The sequence below is a fragment of the Corvus moneduloides genome, chromosome 4 (genome assembly GCF_009650955.1).
Source record: "Corvus moneduloides isolate bCorMon1 chromosome 4, bCorMon1.pri, whole genome shotgun sequence".
NCBI lineage: Eukaryota > Metazoa > Chordata > Aves > Passeriformes > Corvidae > Corvus > Corvus moneduloides.
The window spans coordinates 46,237,494-46,250,579 of record NC_045479.1 but is presented as its reverse complement, the minus strand read 5'-3'; the positions used below and the strand labels follow the sequence as shown (position 1 = coordinate 46,250,579).

The 13,086-nt window shown below is 37.8% G+C and overlaps 1 protein-coding gene across 1 annotated transcript in view; it reads left to right on the top strand.

Annotated features, from left to right (window-relative positions):
* The window catches only part of CNTN1 (contactin 1), a 228,115-nt gene that overhangs the window by 201,874 nt on the left and 13,155 nt on the right, over positions 1-13,086 (top strand). The window contains exons 19-22 of the mRNA XM_032105945.1: positions 987-1,221; positions 4,840-4,943; positions 11,144-11,330; positions 12,782-12,894. Of these exons, the coding sequence (XP_031961836.1) occupies positions 987-1,221; positions 4,840-4,943; positions 11,144-11,330; positions 12,782-12,894 (639 nt within the window). The remainder of the gene's footprint in view (positions 1-986; positions 1,222-4,839; positions 4,944-11,143; positions 11,331-12,781; positions 12,895-13,086) is intronic.

Below are 13,086 nucleotides of genomic sequence, written 5' to 3'. Positions count from 1 at the left end.
ACACCTAAGGAGAATAATTACTCTCTGTTTCACTGCTCCAAGACCTTTGCCTCAAGAAAAGCTATTTCATCTCTGTGAGGTGATGCAGGAAGCTTATTTTCAAGGGATGCTTCTGGTCAACCTCGTGATGCACAGATGAATGATGTGATTTTGGCTGGTTGGGTGCAGTGTCTAACAGTTGTGGTAAAAGCTCCATGGACTGAGAAGGGATCACTGAATGTAGGGCTTTGGTAAAAGAAGAAAAATTCATTATGGCAGATTACCTCCCTAATTTCATATTTTCCAGTATTCCTAGGTATAGGAAATTAGCTATCGTTTTAAGAAATATTTTGGATAGGTACCTTTAATGCTGGTACTGAAAGTGGGAGTCATTTCAGGGAATGATTTACCAGTTAGAAGCTAGGTAGTCTAAATCAGCAACTAGATCCCCTCCATCATCAGTGAAAAGTGGTAAGGATGAGTCTTTCTTTGAAAGTGTCCATCTTTCTTCATCAGCTGTGCCAATTGCCTAGGTGACAAACTTTCAGTAAATTAATATGATTTGGGCCAGCCACACAGATTTTCTCTTTCTCTTTTGCAGGAGTATCTACCTCCACACATGTACATGGACCCATACACTGGCATAGTATGTCTGTTACATATCTCTATGCTCCATTCCTTAAGTCATTTTTTTTAGCTACAGCTGTTTTAGTACAAAATTATTCTTGGTTTCTTTCTGTGGGAGGTAACATGATGTGTGTTGCACTGAGTTCAGATGAGGAGAAAGATCTTAAAACACTTTCCTAGCAAATATGCTAATACTACAGATCTAAGAGAGCCTATTTTTAAAGGGTGTGGGAGCAAGCCATTGAAGGAAACCAGGAAAAAATGGAGGTTTAGTTCAGTGTTTTTATAATGTACATATCAGTGCTTTCTGTGTTATTTATATTTCATTCTGGACCTAGCTGTTTAGCAAAAACTAGTATTTTATTTTTTTGTCTCTACAGCCTTTGTCAAGAGAATACCACTATGGCAATAACTTTGGTTATATAGTGGCCTTCAAGCCATTTGGTGAGAAAGAATGGAGAAGAGTTACGGTTACTAATCCTGAAATTGGCCGATATGTCCACAAGGATGAATCAATGCCCCCTTCAACTCAGTATCAAGTAAAAGTGAAGGCTTTTAACAACAAAGGGGATGGACCATTTAGTCTCACTGCTGTCATTTATTCAGCACAAGATGGTGAGTAAATGTTCCAAGTAAGTTTTACACTGAGGGGCCAGATCAGCACTACCAACATCAGTAGAACCTGGTCCTTGACACTGATTTGTATAGGAGAATACATCTTCAGCAGGGAAGGTGTGCATTCCTCACACGATACACTTGTTCTGAATAGCCAACTTCCACTTTCTGCTTTCTGTGTGATGCAGAGCACTTGGCTGTAATTGCTGTCAGTGAGCAATACACAGCAGCATGCAAGATTCTTCACACAGCTTGTTAAAAGATTTAAGATTATAGAAAAAGAATTTCTTATGTTCATAGTGGTTGCCTAAAACATTTACATCTTTATTCAGCAATGTTTCTGTGATCTTAATACATGTATTTGACATATGCTTAATTTTTTTCTTCTTAACAGACCACACTAAAGCCTAGTATTCTAGTAGATCAGTATCAGAATATAGCCCAAAACTGTGAAGGAATGATAGCTCAGTTGTATCTAGTTATATTTCCAGCATGTTTAAAGGCTCATTTAAATTATCCCTGTTACAGTCTTTATTCTGGTTTGCATTTTAGAGCTATCAAGTGAGTAATTCAATAAAAACCTCTTTCTCATTCCATTAAAATATTTTTCTTAATTCTTACTGTAATTATTTCACATGCTGTGATCTTTAGGACTGAAGTTTACATGACATTTCCAAACTTAGCAGAAGAGAGAAAGTACTGGAAGAAAGTTTACGTTAAATCAGAAGAAATATATACAACATCTTTAATTGCATTATCATCACTCAAGCCTGTTCTAAAAAAATGCAGTTTATTAATTTCTGCCAGAAACCCAAAGAATAGCTAGTACTTTTCTTTCCGTAGAGCAAAATCTCCTTCACAAAGTCAACAGATGTAGACCAAAGAGCCAAGAGGAGGGACATGATAGCAGGGCCACATTCTGACACTTCCGATTCTGTTCTGTGCTCTGTGTATTTTATGGAAGATTTATGTTCATGGTTCCCATTAGCACTAATGGGAACTTTGCACACAAATTGGCCACACACAGAGAAAAGATGAAAGAGTCCTTTTGTTTCTCAGAGTAATTCAGGACTCAAGCTAGCAACACCAAGCTAGCTAATGAGGTTAATACTGTTTTTCTCAGGAAAGCGCACCTTAGGAATCCATCTTCAACAGCTGCTGCAGCAACACGAAGGGTTTTTTTGCAATTGTATGTGTTAGTAAATAGCTATGGTGTAATGAAAGCACTATTGGCCAAATAACACTTAAGTATCCATCCTTGCTCAGAGGCTTTATCAACTGCTGACTGATAAGCTCCCATGTGTTTATGTTAGGATTATACATACCATGTCAGGGGTGGCAAGCGTGTTTGTATGGTCTCTAAGTTCAGGGGCACGGTAGAGCCTAGTAGCTCAAAAAGACAGAGGAGAAGCAAGTGGGCAGTAGTGCCAACTTCCAGATAAAGAGGTCACTTGAGTGGCTGCTGATGTTCTAACACAGACTTTAGCAAAGCCCAGACACCTGATAAAAACATTTGTGGTTAAATGACGCCAGATGCAGACTGCAAAAGAAGTAGAAGCTACAATAGAATAGAAGTGAACCTACTTCTTTGATTTCAAGCACAAGAGTACAAATCTTACCAGCAGTGCTCACAGGTCCTGCGTGGAGCTGTGACCGTGACTACTGCCTATATCCAATCAAGGAACTTCAGGGCAGGTTAGAAGGAATTTTTTCAAGAGATGTAATGGAAGTTACTCTGAAGAGCATTCTGCAGAGTTGTCTCCTGGCATCAGGACTTGAACAAAATCACCTCCATACCTTGTAGTGTGCTTACTGGCTGCCAGCTTGAACTTTGTATAGTTTTGCTTAGAAGATAATTGTATGATGACCACTATATTTTCAGTGAAGAGAACATACTGTGATGACCATGTGATTTCTCCTTTTATTGGTAGAATTACTGAATTAGAAGACTGGAGGAAAGCAACTGATACCATCTTTCTGGCTCAGGAGAGGCTGCAAAATATTTATAGAACATAAATGACAAATAGGAATGTAAATTATTTGCAGCTCATAAACAAGCATGAGCAGATGAAATATTGTTAGAGTATTGTATCAGCAAAAGCCCTGGCAGTTGAAACTTTTCAGTATGAATTTTTTGGAAAGTTCTGTAATTGGTACAATAGAGAAGAGTCTGACAGTGATTTGGGAATAGATTAGATGATCACAACTATTCCACCTGTACTTCTGTACCTTTGAGTCAGCAAGTAACACTATTACTGTTAGACAACACAACTTCTCAACGGTATTACAGAAATCTTAAAGCAATATGGTCATGCAATATTCCATACAGATATGTATAAATATCCATATATACATAAATACAGTGACAACTTTTCCACCAAGTTGTGTATTCTATAATAGATCTATGTTTCTCCAGTTGTAACTGTGGGCATTGTTATTCACGTCAGTGACTGGGGAATTTCTGTGTTCCCATGTGTAATAAGCAAAGTTCCATGTCTGACAACTGCTAGTCATATCTGCCATTGCTAGTAGTGAGTAATGATTGCTATTAATGAGTGCACAGGCTTCTTGCTTATCTAAATTCCTGTCATTGTGAAAACAATTTTGCAATAATGTATAATTTTTTAATTAGATATTTGCATTATTAACAGCCATTGAAAGACAATTACAAAAGGTAACTTTGCATATAAGATTATTTTGTTACCTAGGATACTTTTCATGAGAGATGTTACTGATTTTTTTCTTAATAGTGGCTGTTTTGATGCATAGTTGACTGGATGCCCAGTTGGAAGATTAAGTATATGAAGGCTTTCCTCAGCTAGGGCTGCCATGCCTGTCTGTTGCAACTTGTTTCAAAGGATTCACGACAGAGAACTGTTCTTAGTTTGGAAAACTTTATCTTTTACAGACATTGCTAGGTTTATGCCTTTCTGAATTCCTTACCTCACTTAAAATTTAAGCCACAGTGAAATGAAACTAGACTTTAGTATTTGAAGCCCTGGATAAAAGTCTATCGCATAATGGTCTGTACTCTGCGTTGGCTGCTGTTCAGAACTAAGAATACAAACAAAATCAACTGTGTGATGTATGCCTTACAGAAGGGTGCTTTGGATCATTTCACACCTGTGTTCAAGTTTGTATGTGCCACTGGACAGCCGGGTATCTAATATCTGCTCTCACAAAAAATTTGTATCATTAGGACTAAGTGACATACATGAGTATTTGTGTGTAACTAAAAAAATCTGATGTATGTAGTATGTGAGCTGCTGTCCCATTTAGTACAAGATCACTGGATGCTTCATTCTGTTTATTAAAGGCTGTTTTCAGTTTACACAAATTTCAAGAAATCTGTTGAAGCATGAAAATACATAGTCTGAGCCAAGTAACAGGATCATTGCTTTGTTTTTATAGAGTCATTTTCCATACAGATCATCACTGGACTTGAAGTTTACTTAAGAAAAACCAGATTAAAGACTAATACTTGGCTCGCTGATATCATGAAAATGATACAAAATACTGAAAATAATATAAAATACAAAAGTGAGAAGAGTCCCTGTAAAAAATTATAGCAATACCACAAGATCAGATTGATTGTTTAACATATGTTTCATCTTCCAGCTCCAACTGAAATACCTACAGAGGTGAGCGTAAAAGTTTTGTCATCTTCTGAAATGTCTGTTTCTTGGCACCATGTTTCTGATAAATCTGTGGAAGGATATCAGGTGAGTTTAGTAGCAACACTGTCAATCTTCTTATTCATTTACTGTCAGTAGTTAAATCCAACAATGATTCCTACTCTGGCATTCTGTCTCTTAGGGTTTGCTTTAGTTAGCATTTTCTGTGCAGGTTTTGCATCTTCAGAAACAGATTTTTTTTTGGTGTTACGCACTTCATTATTAAAACATATCAAGAAATGTGTATTTGCACTACTCAACTGAAAAAAGACATAATTATTTAACGAAAGAATATTGTCTCTTTTATGTAATTGAATGCCTATCTCTAACTTCTTGAAACATATTGAAATTAAATTACAGGTGTAATTGTCAACACATATGTGAAATTGTTACTAACTCCGGCCCACTTAAATTACCATCAGTTATTAATATATCTCACCCACAATCCCTATAGTAAGTGGGACTACTTGACAGATGCCTGGAATCAAATACAACAGAGACACTGCTGTTGTGCAAGACAGTGATTTTTTTTGATGGTTTCTATTCTCCGCATGGAAAAGAGCTTTGGGGCATGTTCTATCTGGTCCATCTCAGTGGTACTACCTGTAAAAATTGTTCTTGGCCTTCTGCAGAGAGGACGACAACCACAGGCTGGGTGCAGTGGGAAATGTCCGTTTAGTACTCTAGCAGGGAAGTCTTAACATCATCCATGCAGAGTGGATGCTGACAAACTCTGCAGTGTACAGCCTGCTTACTTTGGCTGCTCCCCAGAATAGGGGTTTGGGTCTTTAGTTTGTTAGTGACTTGCCTTGTGATCTAAGTTTTCAGCTACTTGATGATATCCTCTATGTTCCAAAATAAACACATACAAATGAGGAGTAATCTCGTGGAATGTATTTTTATAATTGAAATCTATGAATAAATTAATAGTACTTGGTTTTATATTTCCTGATCTCTGTTTCTGTCTCCATGAGATTTATGTAAAACTTCTGTGATACTGCAACAAGAATAGTGTCCCATGTAAAGGTTGATTTAATACAGTACAGACACAAAATTTAAAAATCACCAACAGAGGACACTGGGGTTTGAAATTAAGATAGTAATATCAGTGGTAACTCCTAATTTACTAAAGCAGCCCACTTTGGTTTGGTGTCTCCCAGGGATTTTGTAGCTAGAATAGGATGGAGAAATTAATGGTCATAACTGAAATCTATGAGCTCAGCCAGGACAGCCCTGTAGCAGCGTTGCACTCTCGAGCTGGACAGTGTGCCCAGAAACGGAAGCCTTTGCATGCAAAACAACTTGAACACACAGGTTGGCTGGCACACACCAGGGGACTTCTGGGAATGTAGAGAGTGGCAACTGGGGGAGAGTGGCAACTGCTCTCTGATGGAGAGAGCTGCAACAAGGAGTGCTGATAGAGGTTAGGATTGCATTTGTGATAGACCATGAAGATGGATGTTCAGAGTTGTAGTAGGGAATGGGGTAGTAAAGCAGGAGGGGCAAAGATGAATATGGAAAGAACATGGTAGGAGAACATGCCCAGAGGCAACCCATGTTTGGCCATTTTTTAAAATTTTACCTTATTTTACATAAAGTCATCTGAGTTGCTGTCAGGGGACATCAGGGGAAGAAGGGAGGGGAGAGGATTTAGCACGAAAGACCAGGATGAACAGAAGAGTCAATAGGGAAAAAAAAAAGGAAAAAAATCAGAAAGAAATGTGGGGGATCTTTGGACTGAAAAGAGAACAACTGCTATAAAGGTGGGATATCCTGGGAGTGGACCGTGTGTTACATGGACTGTGGCTGTTCCGGGTGTGGCTTTGTTTTGATAGCTGTAGTGTAATTTCATCCACGTATTCCTGGAGAAATACACTTTCACAAATCCAGCGTGAACTGACTGGCTTGTACATGTACAGTGAACAGCTACGTTAGAATATAAATTTTTTTCTTTTTTTTCCTCTTTTTCTAAATCTTCTAATTATCAGGACTGTGTAAAAAATTTCCATCTGACTAGACAATAAACAGACCGATAGTGACAAATTACTGCCCCACAATGCTCAATAAGGTATTAATTCTGAGATCTTTTTCCCCAGGACAATCAGCAGTCTCATCCTAGTAGAGGGGAAGGCAGCAAAAGGAAAGCCCATGCTTCTTCACTGAGAATAAAAAGAAAAACTTGTGTTCCTGAAGATCAGAACTCCCATGAGTCTTGAAGGAGGCATAGGATAGGGCAAAACCAGAGAGGGCTGTTCTGGAAGGTTAAGGCCACAGATAGCTTTTGTGAAGCTGCAAAAAAAGTTGTGGTGGAAGAAGTACTCAAACTGTATTATAAAACTCCAGTGACTATCTCTGGAAGGCTCTGTGTCTATTTGAATAGTTATCTTTTTAATTACTGCTCTAGTGTAATACAGGTTAGTAGAAACTATCATTCACCAGAGCACCTTCTCAGTTTCCTTTTGGTCTTTATTATTACTTGAAAATTGCATAATTGACTTTTGAATGCTAGAGTTTAAGAGGTGGGAGTACTCTGAGCAAAGAACCTGAGGTATTTCACCTGTGACACAATGCTTCTCACACCAGGAGGAGTCAGATTTTCCTGACACTAATGCATACTGTCAGGATGACTGCCCTCATGGTGATGAGTGTGAACTGATACATTTTGCCATTACAGAGGAGTATCCTCAGCTCACACTTAAAGAAGAGATAAGGTATGAAAACTGTCTCCATCCATATAAAGAATTTAAGATTTATGAGTTCTTACAATAGACTGCTAAAAGCCATATCTCTGCAGTGCGTGCAGCACCAGCGACACTATCTATATTTCATGCTGCTTCTATGCAATAGATATAGGTTTATTTTATTAAACAAATTTATCACTACTGACCACCAGTGTCTCTTGTTGACTGAAGTATGCTATTAGCATTCTTTCTTAATATGAGTAAAGTATATTTTTGTGTCAGTCCTATGTAAAACTGTCAAGAATATGGAAGCTTTTGTTTCACGACACTTACAGAAAAAGCTTCAGTATATTAAAGTTTGAATACAGGAGAGGACCATGAAAGATAGGTTTTTCCCTGTTTTTAGCACAGAGGGCTGCACTAATTCATGATGGCTAAGGCAATCTTTCACACAAATCACTATTGGCTTATTTCCTACAAAAATTCATAGAGCTTGGTTGAAATTCCCTTCTGTGTCCTCTGGGGATTCATTGCCTATGGATTACCCTAACAACAAAGGAAATGCAGAGCACCAGGAATAAGCAGACTGTCTGGGGATACTGTATAAGCTCTTTAAGAAAGAGAGAGAGGGGCTACTCAGTATAGTGGGGAAATGTGAGCAATGAAGCAATGGGGCCTTTAATTCTAGATATCACTTCCCCAGAGGCAAGAAAGAAATTTCCAAATTATTTCAAGAGAATTTGAAATTATTTAAAGAGAGAAATATAGCAATAGTATAAAGAAGATAGTAGTTTTTCTTAGCTTTCAGGGAGAAACTCTTTTCCAAGAGTTGTTACAATGTTCCACATATGTAAATATGGCTGTAGATTGAAGAAGAACTTTCTGTGGTCATGACATACAGCTCGCACACTATAGGAGTAAAGTCCGTAACATTGCAGCCAAGAACAATAGTATTTGGGATTTAAATTTTATTAAATTTTAAAACTATATTACTTCTGTCTGAAACATAATGTGCTCTCAGTGAATTAATTTGCATTTTCATTCATTGTTCTCGCTTGTCTTGTTTGATGCTCTGTGTTAATCTTGTATTACACCCTTAGCATCCCTGTACTGCAAACGAATATTAAGATTTTAAAAAGCTTTGCAAGGTGGAGAAATTTAAAAGCTTCCAGAATATGCCACGATTAATAAAAGCTTCATATAAAGTGTGTTTTCTATCTTTAGGTAAAGATGTTACTTAATTAACATAATAGATCATACTAAAAATTAATGAATTAGTTTTCAATGGCCAGCTAAAATCAACAGCAAAGCTACCATTGGTCCTGTCATGGTTTATAGACTTTGGCCACCTAGAATTTCACAGACATCCTTTTGCTGCAGGCTAGAAACTTGTTTGAACTTTGAGACAGAGATAGACATGACGTCCTCTAGCTGCTGATGTACACACCCTCTCACACCTGAGTCAGCCACTTACAGTTAACACCTTATGGTGTACAGCTGGTTGCATTCAACAAGAGCAGCTTATCTACAACAGTATGTTAATTATAGTCATGTGAAAGAAATTCTGACTTGAAGATCATTATCAGACCTTCAGCTAAAATGACTGTCACAGTTTCAGATCTATGCCAGTTTGAAACCATTCATCATGTGGAGGTTACCACCCTGCTGGAGAAGCCTGCAGAATGGATTGGATACACAATCCTCACTCATTTTAGGGTAAAGGCTGTTTACTCAGGAAAATAGCCACCTTTGTAAGTGGGAATTTCATTAGTGTGATTGCCTAAATTACAATAAACTGATGTTTAGGATGCTGGTGGATGATACTTTTCTAAACAGAATGCAGGACATACATTTATAGAACTGAAGATTATCTTTTTGTGCATACCAAAAATCAGGTGTGCATGTTGAACTTAAAAAGCAAAGCCAGTTTGGTCTGCAGATACAGCGTGATTGTCCCTGCACCAGAAAAGAGTGACAAAGGCCACTAAGATGTCACATTTATAATAATCAGAGTGAGTAACCTGTAACACTGTGGGAAGGACTGTGGCAACAAAAATTGACAAGAGACAAGCTACAAGAAGTATTTAGTTGACAGTAATCTCTGTGTAGTGATGCTGTTCTCCTGTCCAAAGACATTTGAAGTAGATGAAGAGAAATCCCCTACTAAATCCCCTGCATCTCTCCTCATTCAGCCACGGCATGTGTTCTAAGATTAAAGAAAGAAATATTTTTATTAAATATTTTAATTTAAATGTAAATAGGAGAAAATAAAGCCTCACCAAACAAGGGTTGTACCTGCAACTTGTGAAGAAGAGAACTGTGATATTAAAACTTTGACAAACTATCTGTTCTTCTAACCTATTCCTTAAATGAAGTTTTCATGGACAACTAATGTCAAAAGAACAGAAGGTTAAAGCAGTTACTGTTTAACAGACAAGATGACAGGATACCTCATGTTACCAATAATGTCTTACAAAGTAAGATTTTTCCCAGAGCCTGAATTTACTTATATTAACTTCTTCCTAAAAAATTTAAAATGCCCTCATGTAGCATACACAAAAATCGCTATGAAGTCAGGCAAAAGCTGAGCAGAAATGCTGGGGCTGAAAACACTCAAAATCAAAATGTAATGGGCATGGCTTTCTGCTCTTTCAGGTTGGTGCAGTAATTTAGTCTTATGCAAATGGTTATAAACCAGACAAAACCCAGAGACTGACAGTGTTTCACTCTCATTTGCAACTCAGCAGGCCATGCAGAATAGGACCGTTTGTATGTGAGGGACTGTATGGAATGGCATCACTCCATAGGAATTACACTGTTTTCACCTGGTGCTTTGTAACACATAATTAATTAAAGTAGGATGGAATAAGTTCTTGGGGAAAAAAAAACCCTCATGGAATTTCTGTGTACTCTTAATTGGCTTTGTTTTTTAGGATGTTACAAGCCTAGGGTCATGCTTTTGCCATATTTTAAGTTTTTTCATATTCTTCTTAATCTGCTCTGACAGATGTTATATTCTGCTATGAAATCTGAATTTAGCTGAAGAACTCTAGAAAATGGTTATGTATACCCATCCAGACCTATGCATGCAGCTAACATGACTGAATACTTTGCATTCTGTAGATATAAGTACAAAAGGGCAAAATTTTTAAAAAAACACTTTAAACAAAATAGTCCGAAAACGTTATCAGAGTTTAGCCTCTACTAGTGTAAGAAAATAATACTAAAGTTCAGAGTAGAATGCAAAAACAAAAGAGCAAGAAGAAAATAGTCTTGTTCTTTGAAGGCATTATCCAGCTCCCAAGCTTCTATTGACTTAGCTGGGAACAAGTTAAACCACTGTGAGAAAAGTTTACATAATAAACGCTGGATTTATTTCTGTTTCTGTATACCTATATACAACTTGGTTAAAATCACAGCCTGTGGAAGGAATTCTATGCTATTGCTGTTAGATTTCTTTTAGCTGGCTTATATCCAGAATATCTAGTATAGAAATACATCAGTTTCTATAACATTTCTTTATGATTAAATATGTTAAATTTAATCCCCCAATTGGCTTGCTTACAGATTCGTTACTGGGCTGCTCATGATAAAGAAGCAGCTGCACAGCGGGTACAGGTGAGCAATCAAGAGTATTCAACCAAACTGGAAAACCTGAAGCCTAACACTCGCTACCATGTAGATGTTTCTGCCTTCAACAGTGCAGGCTATGGACCTCCCAGCAACACCATTGATATTGTTACCAGGAAAGCACGTAAGTAAATGGAGCATTAGGTTAAGTATAATCATGTCCATCGTGTTTTCAAACATTGCTTCTCATTCACATACACTGAATGTTCTCTCTTCATGTGGTATTGCATCTTTGTCTGAAAATTTCTGCTAAAATTCTCCTTCTCCTCTTTTGTTGCCATGTATAATGTGGATATCTTACAAAAGGCAGTAGAGAGGCTGAGATTATAGCTTATATATATATAAGATCAGATCAGATTGTTCAGGGATTTATCCAGCTGAATCTTGAAAACCTGAAGAGGTAAAGACTGCACAAACTCTTTGAGAAGCCCATTCCACTCCCTGACTTACTCTGAGCATCTGGTCTGAGATTCTTGATCAGTATTGTGCAGTTTTGGTACTGGTCCTCCTGCCATGCCATCCAAGAGCCTGGATCCTTCTTGATAAGCCCCCTGCTAGGACAGGGGATTCTTAGGTCCCCTCCAAAACTGTCTCTCCTCCAGGGTGAACAAGTGCAGCTCTTTCACCCTTCCTTCACAAATCAATTGTTCCAGCTCCCCACCAGGTTGGTAGCCCTCTGTAGTGTTGTTCAAATACTGGGAATCCCAAAGGTGGACATGATATTCTAAATGAGGAGCAGTTGAGACCAGCTATTACTTAGGTAGGCATCTATACACTGCCTTTCTGTTTAGTCAATAGCAAGAAGGATTCTGATGATTAAAATGTGACCAAACTGCCATTTTCATTAACAGCAGGATCAGGCAACCTTGAGAAGCAGGTGATCTGAATCTCACCCTAGAATTTACATACCATAACAGGCTTTTGAATATTGCTCGTGACTTAATGAGGATACCTAGCACTAGCATTGACTGAGCAATGTAAGAAACACATCTTGTGTGTTTAAAACACAGTTGCCTGGGCTAAAAATACATACAGCCGATTTGAGGATTTCTGTCAGCAAATAGTGTATTGTGCAACTTGGCACCTGCAGGGTTCATTTGTGTTGAATAAGGGTCCATTTTATAAGCGTATTGTGTAAATTATAATTAATGGTTTCTGCAGTAGGGTACTTCTATTTCTGCTGAACTGAGTTAAATGATGTAGAAATGCCTGTAAATGGTTAATTAAATATTTGATCTCAATGAATAAATATGACTTATGCCACATTTCTGGGAGGTTCTGAAGGTAGTTGCATGCCAGCAAACACACATGGTCAGCAACACAGTGAAGGGTAATGTTGGCCACTTCCATTCTGGCAACAGAGAAAGGCAGACCCACAACGCAGCCACTGCACAAAGCCATCCAAAACTGCCTGGCTGGAACTGTAGCAGATGATTCCAGGAAGGAGACTATCCCTTGATCATATGTATGTCAGCCTAATTTCCATTTTTACATTTTTATATGTCTTAATAAAAACATCATTGAACATTTATGAAATCTCATTTATGTGTACATTATACATATACTGCTTTTCAGCTCCAAGCCAACGTCCAAGAATTATCAGTTCTGTAAGATCTGGTTCAAGGTACATCATCACCTGGGATCACGTGAAGGCAATGTCAAACGAGTCTGCCGTTGAAGGATACAAAGTATGATATCTGAAAATATTTTTTATCTTTATGTATGCTTCATGTAGTGCATTTTATAGACAGTGTTGAATCTTTGTACATAATTGGACTTAAACATACATGAATGCTGAAGAGGAAGGTATCATGCTCAGCATACACAACCATCCAGTAGGCCTAGGGCAAAGCCAGTGGGCTTAGTCAATATGATGAGAA